Source organism: Notolabrus celidotus, chromosome 18 (assembly GCF_009762535.1).
Source record: "Notolabrus celidotus isolate fNotCel1 chromosome 18, fNotCel1.pri, whole genome shotgun sequence".
In the NCBI taxonomy this organism is placed as follows: domain Eukaryota; kingdom Metazoa; phylum Chordata; class Actinopteri; order Labriformes; family Labridae; genus Notolabrus; species Notolabrus celidotus.
Window position 1 is genome coordinate 24,691,087 of NC_048289.1, and position 21,074 is coordinate 24,712,160.

The window sequence follows — 21,074 nt, forward strand, 5'->3', positions numbered from 1 at the left end:
GAAAAACGGTTCTCAATTGAGCGCCGGCTCCAAACCGGCCTTGAAATTGCCTCGCTCAAAAATGGGTATTTGAGACAAGATGTGCAAAACATCCAATTTGTTACGTAATAACTTGCAAGAGGAAATGATTTCATTAAAAATATTTATTTAAAATTATTTTCAACTAAAATCTAAACCATTACACTCTACTGTTGAAACCTAATCCAGCTATGTAGGGGATGATATATAGTGAGTGGTCGGTTATGTGTACTAGAATCCCAACTCGGTAAGCAAGTTCCAGACACGATGCAGTTAAAGTTACTTTGTAGCGAATGACAACTTAGCGATGCTCTTACCAGCTCTGCTGACGTTGCCTGGATTGCAGGACAGGATGTTCCTCCACTTCCCTATCAGAGACGGTTGGGGTCCAGTAGCTCCTCCCATCTGTGCCCAGTAACAGTCATAATTTCCCAACTCTCAAGACCAGCCTGAGACTGACAACAATGTCTCGGGCACAATTCAGAATGCTAACCACAATATTTTTGCCACAGTGTCAACAGGCAGACGTTAAAAATGCCAGACTCCTTTCTGTGTATTGATTTTATATGTTTGTGATCAGATCATCCCTTGTGTCACTTTTGCTGTTGAGATTGAAATACCCACTCTGAATAACCTCTGAACCCACCAGCTGTCATTTTATGTTGATGATGTCATCTCTGGGAGTGATGGACAACCTTTTGGAGGCTCCCTATGTAGCGAGCATTTAGTGATAAAGGACTTCCAGGCACATTCATTTCAGCGTGTTGCTGTTATGCATAGTCTAACCAGCCTCTTGATGAGTTGGTAAACAGAGTCTTACAGCAGATTATAAATCATGCTTCTACACAGAAATCTGTTAATAGACGTTAAATGAAGCTTAATCGTTGTCAGATGGCTGCTTAGGAAGTAATGGATTGCATTATGACAAATTCTGTTTTGCCCCTTTAGTGATCCATGTGGATGTTTTCCTGTATCCTGGCAAGGGGGGCAACACAACTACATGACAAGTGACACCTAATCTTCTTAAGATAAGAAAGTACAGAGAGTCTGCAGGGTTTCTTTGGATAAAAGACACTGGTACAAACTTGTCATTCTGCCTTTAACTCTGCAGACTGTTTATGAAGAGTGGAGAGCAAGCTGTAATGCCTCCCAATCTAAAGACTGGCTCTTTGATCCCACCTCCAGTCCCCATGAAGTGTCCTTTAAATGAACTGGGGTACTGTATCACGACAGACTTGTATTTCCAGCTTTGTCTCAGTGCTCTGGGCTTTTGTTCAAACAGCTGATTGATAAAGACGAAAGAAAGGACGTGTTGTATCTGAGCTGAATCCATTTGAGCCGCAGCTGAAGAGTGATTATATTTACACGCATACTCACGCCCACTCACACGCTCGCTTTTTGATCGGCCTATTCATTTGCATTCGGCTCAAAAGGTCAATGCCGTAACCAAGATGAATGGATCTTTGCCGTTTACAGTCTAATTGAGCTCTAACAGACGTTTTTCTGCTTCGGCCTGCATTACTACGTCAGCTCGAGAAATGTGAACTTCGATCGGCACAGATGGAGCTGGATTAGGATCACCTGTGGGCAGTGGAATGAGTTGAAGGTGTTTGTAGAGTAGTATCAGATTAAATCAAAGTGAGCTGTCATGAAGTAAACTGAACTGGGATGACTATAATGGATTGTGTAGCTCCTCCTTCATCCTCTTTCTTCATTCTGTTCCCTCTTTGTCCTTTTTCGCAATTGTTCCTGCTCGTCTGTTTCTTTCCTTCCCTTTTCCTTCTTTTCTTTTCCTTTCCTTACTTATTCTTCCACTTTTCATTTTGCTCTTTGCCTCATAATCCTGTTGCTTTACTTCCCCTCCTCTTTCCCACCTGTCTTGTCCTTTAATTTTCTCGTGTCTGCTCCTCCCTTGTCCCCTTACATATCTCTTTCCACTCATTCCCACTTTCTTTTCTTTTTTCTTTCTCCTTCCCCCTCGTCATCTTCCTTTTTCTTTCTTTCCTTTCCCCTTCCCTCATGCCTTCTTCCTTTCTTCACCCTTGTCTTGTTCTTTCTTTCCTTACTCTCCCCTTCCCCTTGTCTTCTTCTTCCTTTCCTTTCTCTCCCCTTCCCCTTGTATTCTTCCTTTCTTTTATTACCCCTTCCCCCTTGTCTTCCTCCTTTATTTTCTTTCCTCTTCCCCAGTGTTCCTCCTTTCCTTTCCTTTCCTTTCCTTTCCTTTCCTTTCCTTTCCTTTCCTCCCTTTGCCTTATCTTCCTTCTTTCCTTTCCTTTCCCTCCCTCCACCTGTGTCTCCTCCATTTTCTTTCCTACCCTTCCCCTTACACCCTTGTCTCCTTTATTCCCTTGTCTCCTTCATTTTCATCCCCTTTCTATTTATCTGCACCTTTTACTTTCCTTTCCTCTCTTTTTTCTCTCCCTTTCTACTCTTGCCCTCGTTAATCATCCCCCTCTTTATCCTTATCTTTGTCCATGCTTCTGTGGCCCTCTCGTTTTCTTTTTTTCCTCCGTGTCCTCTTCTCTTCTATTTTATGTTGTTTTTTCCCCGATCTTGCAGTCTTTCTTTCTCTCCACCATCCTCCCTGTTCTCTTATTTATTCACCCTTTTGTCATACCTCTCCTCCCTTTTTCCTCCCACTCAAGTTTATTTTATCCTCCTCCACTTGTTACTTGACTCTTTTAATTCTCACAGGTTCACCGTTTCCTTGTCTCTTTCACTCTCCCATCCTTCTTGTGTATGCCCTGTGTCTTTTCAGTCTCTGCCTACTCCTTTCTCTCTCCCCCATCTCCTAACCAAACTTCTCTCGCCTGCCTTTTTCACATGACATATGTTCTCCCCCCTCCCTTTTCCCCTCTTCCTTTTTCTCCCCACAGTTCCAGAAGCCACACGAGCATTATCCCCCCTTCCGCTTCGGGACAGTCCCAAACGGGAGCACGGAGAGAAACATCCGCAGCAACTATCCCGACATGCACATGCACATGATGAAATACAACCAGAAGGGGGTGGAAGAAGCGCTGGAAAGCCTGAAAACCGGGTACAGTCCCTGACATATCAACTGTTTACAGGATTATATAACAGGTTATATTTAACAGATCCTCTTGTCAGTGAAGACATAAAAACACCAAAAGATCATATTTTAGGTGATGCAGCAGAGATTTGAAGCTCTTTGTGTTTAAGCTTCTATTTGTGAATTAGGCCAACATGATGGTTGTATTTTTAGATGAAAAGATCATGACTACCGGAGCTTCATTTGCAAAGAAAAGTGCTGTCAAACATCCCTTCTTTAAAATACCAAAATACCTGAGGTGATTTTGCACATTTTGAAACTACAAACTGTGCACACTCTTTATTTTTGGAGAGCAGAAACTTTTTCTGGAGCAGTGGGAAATATTTAGTGACCTTTTATTTTAGCTCATTTAACACTATTTTTATCTGATGGGTTGGAACATGATCCACTCTGGCAGTGGAGGATCCTTTAAGTGAGAAGTACTCAGAAAAACAAAGGTGCTTAGTGGGACTAAAAATGGATTCTGTCATACAAGAACCATTTTTAGTTCCTTTAAGAATCTTTCAGCAAGAAGCTCTTAAAACATGTCTGCCCCAAGGGTGTGCCAAAGAACTGAGAAATAAGGGTTCCACTCCACAAGGAAAAAGTTCTCTGTGGCCCAACTGGTTCAGTTAAGAACCTCTTTCAGAGTTTTCTAGAGATGGGGGCAGCTGTTTGCAGAACCATAGGGTCTTTAAAAAACCAAGCGGCAACCTCCGGTATCAAAATATGAAGCCCCTGCAGAAGTGTTATAAACGGCAATTCATCGAGAAGCTGCTAGAGGCTGGCTGCAGAAACACCAGAAACCACATAGACACCCATTCAAAAAAGACGATCTTTACAGCATTAATAAACATGTTTACAGCCTGGTTTAAAAGACGGCTTTGGTCTAGCTAATTTCTCTATCGCCACGCACTGTACAGGGGTGAATTTTTTTCTAACGCGACAGTTGGAGGCTTAAAGGCCGCCTCTTTACCTCACACTCTTTTGGATGAGTTCAGCCTTTCCAATATGGCTCCCGCCAACGATTGGCTTCAAAAGAGCGCTCAGAAACAGATGGGTGTCGTCACGGATACTACATCCATTATTTATACAGTCTATGTAAAAAAAAAAAAAAAAGAATCATCTCCCGTCTGTAGTTCTGTTACAGCTTCAGAACTCTTATTTATTTGTCTGGTGTCTTCAAAAACCCTTAATTTAAGCTACTGTCTCTTTAAGTTTCCTCCGTGTGAGCCCTCTTTCCTCCGATTAAAGAGCTTTCCAGAAGCCTCCTCCACTGTTGCCGTGCTACAAAATCTTCGTCATTGAGTTCACCAGTCTTTCTTTACTTGAAATGACGAATTATGCAATGTAGCCATCAGTTTTTGATCCCAAATCTGATATTTGAAAAGGGAACAACAAGACAATCTGGAACAACAAAGAGCAGAGCAGGACCTTTAACCTAACTATATAACAGACCTTTTAGTACCTTACAAGCTGACGCGTGTATTGAGATCCTCAGGCAGAGGTTTATTGTGGATTACTAATACAAATACGCTTAGACCACTAGGCCACCAGCGCCCCTTAGAAATATATTTCAAAACTATTGTATTCTTATAGTTCTTTGAGGGGAATTTTATGTCTTTCAAAATATGTTTTATTTCTTTATCTTGACTTGTGTGAGTTTATGATCTGCCTGTTTTATTTTGCTGCCCATGTAAAGCACTTTGTAACTTGGCTTTTGAAAAGTGCTCTACAAATAACAGTATTATTATTTATTATTATTATTCTTAAGTATCTCAAAACTGAAATTACAAATCGGGGAAGTCTTGTGTTCTGCTCGTGTAATTCTCTTGTGACATTTTAAATAAGCTACTCAGAGTCTCCTCCTGAGATTACTACAACACACAGTTTGAATAGTTGCTCACCTTCAACATAACATCCTAACATCCAACATTTACACTGAATATTTGGTTTTAAACACATCACCACCTGTTTCAACATGATGTCTAAATTGTCTGTCTTCATGCATGCAGGAAGCTAGATGCCTTCATCTACGACGCTGCCGTTTTGAACTACATGGCGGGGAAAGATGAGGGCTGCAAGCTGGTGACCATCGGCAGCGGGAAAGTGTTTGCCACCACGGGATACGGCATCGCTCTGCAGAAGGACTCCCGCTGGAAACGGCTTATAGACCTGGCGCTGCTGCAGTTTCTCGGAGACGGTGGGCACTGACACAAACCCTGTATGATACATCACACAAACCATACCTGCACACACACAAACACACACTCTTAAACATCGCTCTGTTTTTCTGTTTGTGTTTATGACACATGGCATGTGGATCATGAAACTGGCAACAGTCTAGTTCGGCGTGTGCGGTATCAGCAGGGTAATGGGCTTACAGGGAAGAGTTAATATCCTGCAGAACAGCAGGAAGTGTTAAGGATATGATTATCTCCATCACACACTCACTCACACACACACACAGATACACATCCAACCTACCTATGTACACACTAACACACTCACCATGAGGGCCTCTGGTGTGGAGTTAATATCCTCCCTCCTCTGAGAGCTTAAGAGCGTGCCCCACGCACACACACACACACGCACACAAACACACATACACATACACTCTGACCCACTCTGAGCTCTCCATGATGATGTAAGAAGTGGTGTGTTTGTGGGCAACATACGGTAGCTGAGTGATAAAACGGGCCGTGCTCCCTGGAGGCCACTGGAGGATAGCGCAGCTCAAGAGGTGGCCACCTGTTCGGAGACCTGCAGGAGGAACTCATGTGGTAATGATGGCTATAAGAGGTATAGGAGAGCTGTAAATTCTCCTCATTTAAAAACGCTTTCCTGGCCTGCTGAAAAAAGAACACAGAGAGAGAAAAGCAGCTGGAAAGAAAAAGACAAGTTTGTTTTTCATTGTGATGGCTCAACTTACTTTCAGCTTTAGTTTAAAGATATTTATGTTGTCGACCTTGGAAGTCTCCTTCATGTCTGGGTCCTTGGTCCTGCTCACCCTGTCAGGATTCTACCACCTGCTCACCACACATAATCCTGCTTATTATCAACCAACCAAAAGCTTAAACAAGCTGACATAAAATCTATTTATACAGCTAAAGAAAGTAGTTGCTTTAATTAAACTGAGCATTTTAATTCATGGACAAGTTAAAACATTAGCCTGTATTTATTATAATTCACATTAAGACTGAGCATTTCCACTGAAGGTTATGTCAGACAAAGTGAGCAGGAGATCCACAGGAACATATATGTTGACATTTCTGTCCTCATTCAGCTCAACTTCTTCCAGGGCTTTACAGTTGACACACCTCATAACTCATGTTATGGTCCTAGTTTGTTATATTGAATAACGTGTTTTGCGTGTTTGCATGGAGATCCAAATCTGGTCCACAGGCTGCCTCACTCATCAGGCACTACTGGGAGCACCTGTGATCTCCCTCAGCTGGTGTCAATCAGCGGAGAGAGGTTTTATAAGGAGGCTGGATCTCTTTGTTCAGTTGGATTTTGCTCACTACAGCAGGGGTTCCCAAACTTTTCAGCCCACGACCCCCAAAAATATAGGTGCCAAAGACTCACGACCCCCACTGTCCCTCAAAGTGACTAAATGTGGCTTCATTTAGTCTGCAGAAAATTAGCCAACCTATATGAGCATGTGGCTGTGTTTCCTGTGCCGTTATGAATTAACCTGCTGCTACTGATGCTTTTGATAATTCACTGTTCGCTAACCCTAAACTTAGGAGTCAGCTGGCAAAAAGAAAGGCAGAAAACTCATTACATTTTCTATTTTCAAGGTTTTATTTCAAGTTTAGCTACTATTTTTGTCAATATTATTTACTGTAATGGGTAAAATGTACCTTTTTTAGATAACTTAAAAAAACCAAACATTTGGGAACCCCTGCACTAGAGGGTCAACACCTTCAGTTGGCTTTCTTTGATGAATGTGTTTGGGTACATGAGTTCTGTTCCTTTTTTCCTTTTTGTTTCGTTTTTGGCTAAATTTCTTTGTTTGTCTATCTTTTGATAAAACTAGTGGAAGTCATATTTCCAACAGCATCTTTCAGAAAACAGAAGGGTTCTTTTCCTTTAATTTTCTTATTAAGTGCAGTTTGTTTTTTTCCCACACTGTGACCTCTGTCTGTCCTTAAGGTTTTGTTTTAGGGGATATGTAACGCTCATAACACATCTTTATCTATATAGCACCTTTAATACATGAAAGCATGCAGCCCAAAGTGGTTAAAAACAAAAGAGAAAATTAAAATAAATAATTATAATTATTTTGATTAAATAATTAAAAGAAATAGTTATCAATATAGTAAAACAATTAAATAAATAGGAGTCAGAAAAATCTATTAAAATCAATCAATACATTTGAATTAAACATAAATGTCACAACTTTTAACATTGTTGCAGTTATCATGATTACTAAAGGTTTGAGTGACTTTACACTGATCAGGGACTCAGAGATGCCTGGAGCAGCTCTACTGTAATGACTGGACTTTTTGTGTCATGTTAATGGTAAATTAACTGTATTTATTTTATAGTGCTTTAACATTGCACGTCACATTTATTCAATCACGCCACATTCATACACTGATGGTAGAGACTGCTGTGAAAAGTGCTCATCAGTATGAACTAATCCCATTCACACGTGGATGTCACAGCCACCAGGGGTAGTTTAGGGGTGAAGTGTCTTGCCCATGACACTACAGCATGTGGACAACAGGAGCTGGGATTGAACCCCCAACCTTTCCATTGAGCGATGACCTCTCTACTACCAATCCACAGCCCCTCCTAGTATGTTAACCAATGTGAAAAATGGGAATCTTTTTGCAATGTTCGCCTTGAGGTCAACTGTTTCAGCAAACAAACTTAGAGAACAAAACATATAATAGCTAATCTGTAATTGGGCCTCAATCTCTTTTCAGCTCATCCTCTGAACTGTTTCATTTCTCAAGCTTTTTACATTTCCCCCCCTCCGTCCCTCCAGGAGACACACAGCGTTTGGAGACCGTCTGGTTGTCGGGCATCTGCCAGAACGAGAAGAACGAAGTGATGAGCAGTAAGCTGGACATCGACAACATGGCGGGCGTCTTCTACATGTTACTGGTGGCGATGGGCCTCAGCCTGCTGGTCTTCGCCTGTGAGCACCTGCTGTACTGGAAACTCCGACACTACATCCACAAGTCCCAGAAAGTGGACTTCATGTTGGCCATCAGCAGGGTGAGAGTCTCACGCAATAGTTGATCTGTTTCTTTAAGTGGACAGCTCATAGATATTTGATTGCTTGGTTTGAAGACGTGTGCTGTGCCTCACTGATTTTTACACATTGATCTGAATGACTGATCGGCTGGCTGTAATTGGATTGGTTCAGTAACGGCCTGTTTGAGTGATTGAAAGATTGGCAGATCATTTTGACTCTTAATTGGCTGCTCGGTTCATTTTCCGTTTAATGTGCTGTTTTACATGAAGTTGCTTTCATGTGATAACAGATTGGTGCAAATGGGTCTGTATTTGCATGTCATTAAATGGTGTCATTAAAGGGCCTTGTTAAAATATGAGCTTAAATAGCACTACAGTCTTATTAAGAGTGAGAGGGAAGGAGAAAGAGGAGGGATGGAAGGCCACAGAGGCAGCAGTTACTCAGCATTTCACTTTGATTGCTTCATTTTCACTCGCAATTAGCCTAAATCAGTACCTAGATTGTCGATGTTGTCGAGTATGAATGTGGTTATTGAAGCAAGAATCTCAGGATGAAGTTAAACAGCCATGGAAATGTCTATGGACCGCAGCCTGTGTGCACTTCTGCTGGGTAATTACACCACTGTGCCTGGATGTGAGTTTTATCAGATTAAGGGCTAAATGACTATCTAATCATTAATCCGTGTGGGACAGCCCCCAGGGCCAAATTAAATTTGGCTCTTTCAGGTTCCCTCAGCCAACTGTAAGGAGAGAACAGTCATGGGATTTGGCTCTGTGTTTGTCCAAGCAGTTAGAGACGCTTTCCTCTGCAGGGGACTTAAGGCGCGTGTGTGTCCGTTTATTGGGGCAATCCTCTCAGCTTAAAAACAGCTTCTCTTTGAGTCCCGGGAGAATGCATAATGAATTTGTGACTAAGTCTCGCCTCAGTGGTAAAATTAGATATTAATGAAGTTTTTAAACTCAACTGCCGGTGGGGTTTTTTATTAGCATGGAGGTAGAGCGTCACTTTGAGACTCACAAATTGGCTGAAATCTCGTCTGTGAAATTGTCCCTCAAGGACCACTTGAGGTCGTCTCCAGGTTAAACAGTCTGTGGGTAACTATTGATTTAATTACAAACGATTAGGCAGCTTATACTTCACTTTGCTTCTACCATTTCATTCTCTCCTCACTCTCTATTCTCTCCGTATTTACTCTTTCTTGTCGTTCTCTCTTGTCTCTCAGGGGATTTACAGTTGCTGCAATGGAGTGGAGGAGACTGGGCATAAATCTGGTTTGGCCAAACCGGATCTGACCTCCAACTACGCTCAAGCAAACATGCTGAAAATGCTTCGCACTGCTAAGGACCTGGTCTCCACCGCCAATGTGGAGACGTCTCTGGACCATGCCACTAAGACCATTGAGCATCTGAGCCGTCATGGCGGCAGCTTGCCTGTTCGTGTTCCACCAATCGCTGCAGAGACTGTACCGGGAGGATTCGCGTACATCACAGAGAATCACTGCACCCTTCCCCAGCGCTCCCTCACTCCTCCTCTGGCTGCTGTGAACTCTCTGAAACTGCAGCGAGGGATGAGCAGGCCGACGCCACTGCGCTACACGCTGCCCACTCACTCTTCTTCGTGTTTGTATGATCGGCAGCTTCCTGTGTCCAGCCTGAGCAGCCCTCACCTCGCCGTGAGCGAACCGCTTCCCCATCAGCACCCGCACCACTACCAGACCACCGGGAGACTCTACGTGGACACTCACTCACCCTTCATACCTTACACTGATCTCCAGCTACCTGACATCTACGCCTCTCATCCTGTGTCCTCGCCTCTAAACCAAAACATCCCCGCGGCCTTCTCCAGGCGGAAACGGAGGTCCAAGAGTTTCCAGTACGATGAGGGGGACTTAGAGGGGAGATTACACAGGGAGCAGGACAAGAGCAACAAAAGTCCGGTATTTCTGAGTGAGCTCAAAGCCAACCACCTCCAAGAGAACCACATCTCTGCTCCAAGCGTTGAGAGCATCTACCCTGGAGAGGGGATGTGTCCTCGGGTGGAGAACTACGGCTCTTGGCCTCCAGAGGACCTCGTGCTGAGAGGACGACGTAGGCACCGCCGCCCTTCCTTCCTCAAAGCCACTTGGGGCAGCGAGCAGATGCGCCAGCTCGACGAGTCCCAGTCATCCTTATCAAGCCAGTCTCCATCCACCCTGCCAGACCTGTTCCCATGCATTGTTACACCAACCACCGCCACAAAGCCCTACAACCCCGCTCACCTTCGAAACAACCTGTGCCTCCCACGGAACCAGGCCTACCTCCACATAAGGGAGGACCAGAGGAGGCCTAATGGGCGTAAGGGCCAGAGGCTGCGCTACTCCAACTCCACCCACCTCCCCACGTACGGAGAAGCAGTGCGACAGGGGACAGGGTTAGGACGGGGGATGGTACGGAGAGCCACAAGCCTGCTCAGCAGACAGTACGCCCACTACCTGAACTCATACCCCGGATTACCCTTCTATCACGGCCCCTTGGACCTGCAGCACCACAGCCAGGCCTCTGGCAACCCAGTGTGCCAGCTGCTGGCTTGTGGTGGAGGGGGATGTGGAAGCCAGAGGGCTTTGTTGTACCAGGATAGTGTCTATGGGGCTTACGGGGTCTATCAGGGATCCCAGACTGGATCAGATGCCCAGGCGGGTCTGGGGGCTGGGGTACAGCCCACTGGGAGCCCCTGTGTTCTTCGTCCCTGGCGACGGGTGTCTAGTCTCGAGTCAGAGGTCTGATGGGAAACCGAAAGGAGCGTCTAAAATGGATACTGTGGAGTAAACGAGGGAAAGACTGCAGAGAGGGATCAGTGGCTGGATTCTGTACGGGGGGAAGTGTTAACTTGAAGTTGTTGTGGAGTTTCTGTGTGACTTTGTGCGGTGGAGATAAGAAGTTTGGCTTACCAACTTCGGACTCATTTGATGTTCACTACAGTGAGAAGCGAAGACAGCACTGTTCTCCTCAGTGAAGCTGTGGAAAGCTGGAGTTGGCAGGTTTCACTCACTTGCTCCTTTCCTATGACAACGCTTGTCTGTTCTCTGTGCTTCAATGTGCACTAAGATTTACAACAGTCCGCAGTGTTGGTGCATGGTTAAACTATAACCAGAGTTTTCATGCTGTGTTCGTTGTGTATATTTAATCGTGGATGGTCGGGGGTTCAGTCTTGAGTGTCGTGGAGTCGTGAAACCGTTTACAGCTGGGGAGAAACACTGAAGGGATTTCGGGATTGTGTCCTTAAATACAGCCACCAAAAAACAAGTAGCAACTGTAGCAAGATTTTTAAAAGACAGCCGTGACGTACATGTGAAGAGTTTGATTCCAAAAATTCATCAATATTAAAACACTTTGTCTCCTGATACAGAAGAGCAGCAGTTTTCTAGGATGAAATAATCATTTTGAGACATCTGTTAATGAATTTCAGGTATCTTCTTTAAAGATTTATAATGTTGTGGAGCTAAACCCTTCAAGTCTTGGTGATTTAGTGATGAGTCAGAGACTTTGTGTAAAGGAGTCCATATGAACACAATCTGCAAAAAGATGAAAGTATTGGAAAAGCACTGTCCAGCACAAGGTGTCTTAATCCATGGGTTCTCGTTCCTCCCTGGGTCTCAGTCTGAGGCTACAGTACAGCACAAACATCACACAGGGCCTCACATTAAGTCAAGTCTGCATCTTAATACTATATCGATATAGAGAAAACGTGTTATTTCAGGCTGGTTAGTGTCATATTCATGTACTCTGCATATGATAGGAATTTATAGTCACTCTTAAAATTTTCTAATCACACTTCTGGCACATTTTTTCTTTTAGTTAAGCTGTTGCGGATTTACTGAAATATGTGTTATTACTCTATTAACTCAGAAAGATTGGCCTATATTCAGTTGGCCTATATAAAATTTTCATCACTTCCTCTTTTCCACTCTTTTATATTCCCTCCCCATTCCCTCAAACTGTTATATGATCCAAACTAAATGAGGTATTTGAAAGCTATTCTAGTATCTATATTACCTGGCTCCCTCACCCTGTAATTAATCACTTAGATCAATTAAAGAGCCTTTTTGGATGAACATGCACGTGTGTGTCTTTTTTATGGAGCCCCAACTTTACTTGTCTTGTGGAAGGAAATATGATCTTTAAAAAAAGTGGTGGAAGGAAATGTTTGATATTTTTAGAATTGAACTATTAACTTTCATACCAAGAGTTTTAGGGGGACACTGATGCCACTGTCACGCCTGTATGCTAATGATGAAGTTAGAGCTAGCTAGTTTTTAGGGCTCTATTTTCTATTTCTCTTAATCTATATTGCTATATGAAAAATAACAGGAAGTTATACTAGATAAACACACTGTTTTTGTGTACTTAAAAAACAAATAATATCATACTTTATATTTTTGGGATCTATGAGTCTATTTTGTGTTTTCAAATTAAATCCTCCAACCCTACATTCTCATCTGGTGCAGTCGTCAAGAATACACCCTTAGCTGTGGAGAGCATTTCTTATTTTAACCACTCTGGCAAAACGATGATATTAGCTCTAAAGTGGGGCCTTTTTATATAGACCACTATGGGAATTGACTCCCCTTTGGAGCCAGCCTCAAGTGGACACCAGAGGAACTGCAGCTTTGGGACTTTCACACTGGCTTCATTGTTTTAGCCCAGAAAGTTGCTACTTCGTTAAATTGTGTTTTTTTCCAATCCATAAAAATCTCAAAGTTTAAAAATAGTGATTTCTGGGGCGCTTGTGGCATAGCAGTCTAAGCGCCCCACATAGAGACTATAGCCCAGAGGTCGCCGGTTCGATTCCCAGCTGCTACCATGTAATTCAAGTCTTCCCCTGCTCTCTGCTCCCCATGTTTCCTGTCTCTCTTCAGCTGTCCTGTCATGAAGGCAAAAATACCTAAAAAACTTAACTTAAAAAAAAAAAAACTGATTTCAGACGGTGTTGTTAGCTGCATTTTTTTTAGAATTAGCCATATCCCCCAGGTTCAAATCTTTATGCTAAGCTAAGCTGGATAGCTGCTGGCTGTAACTTGAACTTTATAGCATGTGATGTTGGTGTTGATCTCCGAATCTAACCATACAGGACAGCAGATTGTACACAATGTTAAACTATCTTGTGACAAATGGAAATGAGGAGATAGACGGGGGGAGATTAGCACAGGAGGTGAAGATCAAAACCTCCCTCTCTGATCTCGTCATATGGAGGTCAGTCATCTGCTGCGGCATCCTGGAGGAATATCCTTCTGGTGTCTGGGTCACATGTCAGATGGTGACTGACACAAATACACTGCAGACGGGAGACTGCGTCAAACGGAAATCATTCTATTCTCCGATATTAAATGTGCTGTTACACTCTTGAACTTTTCCGAAGGCATCTCAGACATGTCTTGTCTTTAAAATCCCAGCAGTGTTTGCCTGAAACTACTTTAGGTGGCGATAAACTCCTCTCACTGAAGGTGACCTGTTGCCATCGCAATTACTCTCTCTCTGTCTCTCTCTCTCTCTCTCTCTCTCTCTCTCTCTCTCTCTCTCTCTCTCTCTCTCTCTCTCTCTCTCTCTCTCTCTCTCTCTCTCTCTCTCTCTCTCTCTCTCTCTCTCTCTCTATGCTGTTGTCATGACCAGATAAGACTCCATTCAGGAGGCCGGATGAGTAATGCCGGAGACTCCAAACATTGAGTGCTTTGATTTTCCCATTACTCTGTGCTTTGTTACTGGAGCATCGCCTTAGATTGGACCAGAATATTGATTTAATCCTCAACCTGGCTACAGATCACATATTTTAAGAGTTTAAGGTGACTGGACTCCAGCTGTGAAGAGCAGAAATAAGACTCAGCTGTAAACACACGATGGCCTTAAATAACCCCGGGTTTGTGCAGCTGAAGGTGGATTTCATCACTTTATTGTGCAGATATTTCGTGTATGGAAAGAAGGGCAGTAGGAGATCACTATCTCCATCTCCATTACAGAGCATAATCATGTTAACTGGGTCATCATTACTGACGTCCTCTTCTTTAGTGTTAAGGAACAAAGACTAACCTCACTTCAGTCGACGCTGTTTTTAAACCTGCTATTTATAGAGAGCTACAATTAAGCCAGACAAACTTAATGTTACGGGACTGATGTCGAATTTAACGTTGTATTTTTGGAACAAATAATTTTTCCAAAATAACTGCACTTTTATACTCAAATGTCAAATATCTCTTTACACTCTCAGTATTCATGAGAAAGCAATCATGACAGCCATGTCTCATCTATTTGAAAATATAACACTGACTGGAGTTTGTTTTGTATTTGTTCAAGAATTACACAACAACTTGTGGACTGTGATCATAGCATTACCAGAAGCCGGTTTAGGTGTGGAGTAATAAGTACGAATTTGCTGGGGTATGGGAGATCAAAAAATGAGCCATGATTATCAGTCAATCTGGTCCTTGTATCAAAAGAAAGAGTTGTTGCTGTGTTTCCAACAGGGGGTGGCCTCCACCAAGCGGCAAACTCCAGTCTAAAAATATGAGTCCAATGCGGAAGTGCTAAAAACTGCAGTTCATTGAGGATCCGCTTGAGGCTGGCTCCGGAAGTACCGGAAACCACATACACGACAATTCAAAAAAGCTGATCTTTACAGCAGAAATAAACATTTTTACAGTCTGGTACAAAAGACGAGTGTAGTCTGGATAGCTCATTTCTTGATCAGCACACATTGTGAGGGGGGGGTTAATTTTTTTGCAATTTTGAAGATATTGAGATTACAATCTTCCAATGAGAGGCACAGCTGACTTGATTGACAGGCGGGAACACTGTCGCTGTTGGCTAGGACGCTCAAAGCCCGCCTCTTTACATCACAATCAATATGGCTGCCGCCGCCGATTGGCCTCAAAATAGCGCTTCAGAAACAGATGGGGGATACTACGTCCATTTTTTATACAGTCTATGGCCTCCATCTAGCTCTATTTGTGATATGGAAAGGATCTCAAGGCACGACTAAAAAGAGGAGAGTGCTGAATTTCTTCCTTCGCAGATGATGTGGTGATATTCACTTCACCAAACTGTGACCTGCAGGCACTAGGTCAGTTTGAGATTGTTGAAACCTCAATATAATATTTTCTTAATGTACTGAAAAGGGAATACAGTACTCTTGATTATATGTTGAACAGGATGCTATAAAGAAGCATTCATGAACTGTACATCACACCCCATCATCCAGAGATTCTCCAGCAAATAACAGGAAGTCTTTCTTTTCAGAAACCATCAGACAGTAAACACTCTGATCACTCAAGGCCCCAATTTCCCAAGAGTCACATTTCTTTTTACATTGTTGAACATCAGTTAAGCAGCTAATTTTTACCAGTTTAATACAGATATTTCTCACATTAAGTCAGCAGGGTGTGTTCAGGGGCCAGAGGTGGCATGGGCCTCCTTTGAAAATGTATGGTTTACAGCCTGGTAATAAAAAACAGATATTTTCCTCATTCCTTTATACATCTGCACCATACAGGGGGTGATTTTTTTATACCTCATCCATTGTGATTGTAAATGTACGTGAAGACTTGTGCAAAGATCAGCTTAATTAGGTGACTGGCCGACACAAGGGCATGTTAGCTGTTTGCTAGGAGGCCGAACGCCTGTCTCAGCTCTACCTCTTTATCCTGTTTGACTGCAAGTTAGGTTGAGTTAGCATTTCCAATATTGTGACCGCCATCTTTGGTCTTCAAAACCCCTCTTCACAAACCAATGGGTGACGTCACTGAGCCTGCGTTCATGTCTTTGACAGTCTGTGGTTCTAACAGATCTATCTGTGATGTATTACAACATAACAGCAGTTGTAGAGAAGATCGATTTCAGGAGGCTTTTTAGATGAGAAACAGCATTTATACGCAGGGGTTACTTTGGAAACAAGCAAGGAAACATGTTGAGATTGTTAGAAAATAACCTGCCAGTTATTTAGGTTCCATTGTGGTTGATGTTAGAAAAACGTGCAATTATTTTGGGCGCCCTAAACAAAAACTGATCCACTTCAGTCAAAATGTATCTGGTGGCCTTGAAAGCTCCATACGTTTGTTTGTTGGTGTGTGTATGTGTGTGTGTTGGCTTCATGGGTGGGGGTTGCATCAGATCTGATGAAGAGCCCGTCTTTCTTCATGATGAAAGATGAGAGTTGTGCATACGACAGCATCAATGGAGCACCTGCGACAGCTGCAGACATCACAAACACGGACTCGCACAAAATATCCACATAAAAAAACATGCACACATTCAAATAATCTCCTACACACACACACACACCCCATGAACACACACACTCAAAACAAACTCTGAAACTCAGACAAAGACAAAGGACACAGAAAGCAAATGAGATGAAGAACAATTAGGCGCCTTTAGCAGCGTAGGGATTTAATATTCATGTGAGTAGGACTCGGGAGTCTACGAGGACCACCCTCCAAGCTCACACATTATTCATTTATTCACTCAGATGCACACATCACTTCATAATTTCCCACCAGGGATATTCAACCCCTTTCATCCAAGGTGCACATCTGCCTGCTTGTGAAGTTTTAAATAAGATTAACAACCAAAAAAATTAAGCAAACTAGATCCCCCATTGATTTGAGAGCACACGGATGCTGTTACTTTGTGTGTAAACAACAACCTTCACAGGGTCGACGACCGGCAACAATGTCTGGAGTCACCAGAGGGCCAGAGTCCAGTCTCCTCACACCTCCCGCCTGCGAATAAATTGGTTCACATATCGCAGCAACAGCTCCAGATGCTCTGAGTCACCTTGAGACAAAAGGCAGGGCTGGCCTGGCCTCCCTGATAGGTGAGAGGGAGGAGGAAGAAGAGAGAGAGAGAGTGAGGGGAGAAGATAAGAAGACAAAAAATGTGCAGAGAAATCAAGAGACGGAGGGAAATATTTGGGACAATGGTTGAGCATTATTATGGCGAAGAGGAGGAGGTGGGGATGGCTGAAGGGGCAGAGATAGTTACAAGAGAGAGGGAAGGACAGAGATGAGGAGGCTTTGAGAGAAGATAGTGGAAGGGAGGGGAGGAGAGAGAGGCAGGGGAAATATTAGGACAGCTGATGTGAGAACAGGTAGAAGGAGGGTAGGATGGATTTTTTCAAGTGCGTACCAAAAAGGATTATTATATTGACCGCAGGAAAACCAGGAAAGTATGCAGGAAAAAAACTCCCATGAGTGCCTGATAAGCTCCCACACATCCTCATTTGATGACTGAAAGCTTTATTAAAGGCAGATACACAAGCCAGAAGACAACATCATTACTATTTCACTGACATACATGCAGGAACGTGACGTAAATGACAGCCGCTCTGCTTGTTTTGACTTCCATTATCACGTTAACTAAATCATCAAAGCAGCGCGGCATTCCGAGCGTGACAGCTGTCTGTGCATATGAGGACACATTTCATTGTACGCAATTAAACTTTGAATTTGAGAATGTGTTGTGTGTGTGTGTCTGAGTGTGTGTAGAAGTGTGTGCATGCGGCTCCTTTTCCTATCCGAGAGCAGACGATTGGATCTGCCAGCCAGCGGGAACGTTAATTACTTCGCCAATCTTCAGGCTCACTTCCCACAATCACTCCCATCTCAGGGAAGGGAATGAGCTCGCCATTCAGGAAGCCCAGATCCAGACCGAGGCTCCGATTCAAATCAGTTTCGGAGGAAGAAAGGGAATCAAAGAAGCAGAACAATACAGATGGAGTCCGGAGCTAGTTCGCTCTGGGAGAGTTGCTCTTAAAGAATGAGCTTTCACGAACAGCTGGGACAATGGTGAATAATAAAGGCTTTCATGTTAATCATCACTCCTGGGCGTAAAGTGAAAAAATTAGTTGTCAGGGTTTCTAAACAGAAGTAAAGTTACTTAATGAGACAGATTGTATCTAAATGAATGCTTCTCTCAGGAACTTTCTGTTTGTGTCGATTTTGGCGCCCCCTGTTGACAAAGTGAAAGCTCTTATTTCTTAGCCTAGCTTGTCCTGTAAATCACAAATCTGACACATGCTGCCTTGATGTGGTTACAGGTATTAAACATTACCAGAGGTGGCCACTAGATCAACGGAAGTCAACATTTACGGTAATGTTAAAACCTGTTGAAAGTCAGACCATCTTTATACCCGACCCCCTACTACGATCAAAGTCCAGTACAAGATTTATTCCAAACACATTCTATCCATAAAGGTTTGTGGATTACTTCAAATCTACAGAGGCAGTATGCTCTTGCTGAAGTTGTCATACCATGTAAGAACAGGGTTTGGATCCTTCCTCTTTCTCAGGTAGGCCTAAAGAACCTCACTATAGAGGCTCCTAGTGATGGGAATGCAGGCTTTGTTTAGTGATCCTGGCCTCCACAAAGCTCAACAAGTCTGTTTGTGATATTTATTGACAGGTTCTCAAGGCACAGCTGGAAAGAGGAGCGACTCAGAATTTCATCACCACTCTTCGCAGATGACGTGGCGCTGTTCACTTCACCAAACTGTGACCTCCTGCAGACACAAGGTCAGTTTGAAGCACGAGTCTTACACCAAGGTTCTCTGCAAGGGCAAAGAGCTCAGACATCATGAGGGGGGCTCTACAGTGAGTTGCTGGTTTTACCCATCCAAACAAGACACCAAACATGGGGGCGCTCGTGGCCTAGCGGTCTAAGCGCCCCACATACAGAGGCTACCAGCCCTTGTCGCATGGGTCGCTGGTTCGATTCCCAGCCGGCCGACTGTCTCCTGCATGTCTTCCCCCGCTCTCAACTCCCCACATTTCCTGTCTCTCTTGAGCTGTCCTATTAAATAAAGGCCAAAAATATAACTTTAAAAAAAAAGAAGACACCAAACATGGATGAGTACCTCTTGGATGCCTCCAATTGGTGGTTTTCAGGGCCCATCCAGCCGGTAATTTCTAGCCAGGAGATAACAAGTAAGATCCGGAATATCCTGACTACTGATCACCTCAGGATCTTGCAGGTTGAGCTGGTAGACTTTTCTAGGAAGAGGGACAACTGGGCTGCCACAGCGCCTTTGCCCTGCAGGCCAAACAAGATGGATGGCTGAATGGATGATGTTTAAAACGGGTAGATGATGGGAGAATCCAACGCTATCTCAAATAACTTACCTGGAAATCTGTGTATCTGCACATGAATACTGAATCTACAGGTATAGGCCGGGACACAGTTCTTTGAGGTGTTTTGGTTTGTAATTGAGCTACAGTCCAAGTATTAGTCACCTTTGATGGAGATTCACCAGGTAAGACCATCATGTGGGCCAACAAAGATCAGAAGCAGGCCCTGAAAAGCACAACTACAACTCGGTTTCAGACTCCGTCACTTGTCTGAAAAAAGGTTGCATTTATGCTTATATCTCACAGGGCTGAATAATTATAACCTGGTTCGATGTCATTCCCTTCCCAATGTCTATCAAACCACAGGCTCCAATCCTGAGATGCTCCTGTATCAGTGAGGCTCATGCAGGTCTGGGTTGTGTCTACACAGCTTATACATCATCAGTCTGAACACAGCATGTCAACGAGAAACACATAGAAAGAATCATCTACCACTTTGCCTGGCTTAAGCCCTGCTTGAGAAGCAGCTGTAAGGTCATCAGATGAAGTCTCATCTGTGATTAGCATGTGTCGCCCTGCTGACGTCCTGTGAACGACACCATAGAGCACACACTGTCACCTCTCATCTTGTCCTTCCAAGGTGACAGCTCCTGGCGTGTTTTGGCAACGGTTACTTTGACAAATTAACAAAACCACACGACGAGTCGCTGAAGACGAAGCCAAGGAACCAGGCCACACACACACACACACACATACACACACACATACGAGTCATATTACCCCAGAGTGTGAACAGACATCTTCAACATCTATCAACACACATACACACACATAGAGGCTCCAGAAACTAAAAGCATAACCCTCTAATTAACCAGTCCAACTGACCAAGTAGCCAAGAGCAGCTGTGTTATCAGAAAGATTCTCCTTCATATAGAGTCGACCAAATCCTCTGGGTTGTAAGACCCTCCAACTGCTAGTCTGCACCGATGCTAGCTTAGTGACCAGGTGTAAAAGGTAATGTCGTTTGTCATGGTAGATGCTTCTTAAATTAAAGTATTAAAGTCACAGTAAAATAATACAACACAGATATGTAAAATAACTAACAGTTCACATTAAATCCAGAATCTAATTGATCCCTCCACAGTCTTTAAAGTAGACTTTCAATCAGCTGTGACTGAGACTTCAATCAGAGTTCACTCCCGCACAGAGAGGAATTGGGGAGGCACTGATTTGAGAAAGGTCTTTAGTCTAGGGTGTGTGAGCTGGTATTCTTTCTGTCATGAGCAAGCAGCAGGGCTGTTCTGATCCTTGGTAAACTGATCCCTGTGAGTCCTCTATGAACCGTCTTGTGACAACCCTGATTCTGGCTGTTAATTGGTTGCACCTGTGTCTGATCAAAGCCCCACCTTGTTCCTGAGTTCAGCGTCTGTCTCCTTTTAAGCACGTGAAACATTGCGGCAGAATCTTGAAGTGTGAACGTGATTGTCTGCCTGTCCTCTGTTATTGTATTTATGTATTAGACCATTTCTGCTTTGACCATTCGGTGCTTCTTTTTGGCTTGACTGAATTTAACAGCAATGGCTCAACCATTGCCGCCTGCATTGGGGTCTTCATTGTTTAACCCTCAAAGACCTAGACAGCCACGGCCACTTGTTCTTAAATGTTTGATAAATTTTGAACCACTAATCCTATCAACAAGCTTTAAA

At 43.4% G+C, this 21,074-nt stretch overlaps 1 protein-coding gene across 1 annotated transcript in view; it reads left to right on the forward strand.

Annotated features, from left to right (window-relative positions):
* Nucleotides 1-12,369, forward strand: part of LOC117830433 (glutamate receptor ionotropic, NMDA 2C-like) — an 87,221-nt gene extending 74,852 nt beyond the window's left edge. Inside the window, exons 14-17 of the mRNA XM_034708546.1 lie at nt 2,895-3,055; nt 5,083-5,270; nt 8,067-8,299; nt 9,502-12,369. Of these exons, the coding sequence (XP_034564437.1) occupies nt 2,895-3,055; nt 5,083-5,270; nt 8,067-8,299; nt 9,502-11,040 (2,121 nt within the window). The 3' untranslated portion in view covers nt 11,041-12,369. The remainder of the gene's footprint in view (nt 1-2,894; nt 3,056-5,082; nt 5,271-8,066; nt 8,300-9,501) is intronic.
* The last annotated feature ends 8,705 nt before the right edge of the window (nt 12,370-21,074 follow it).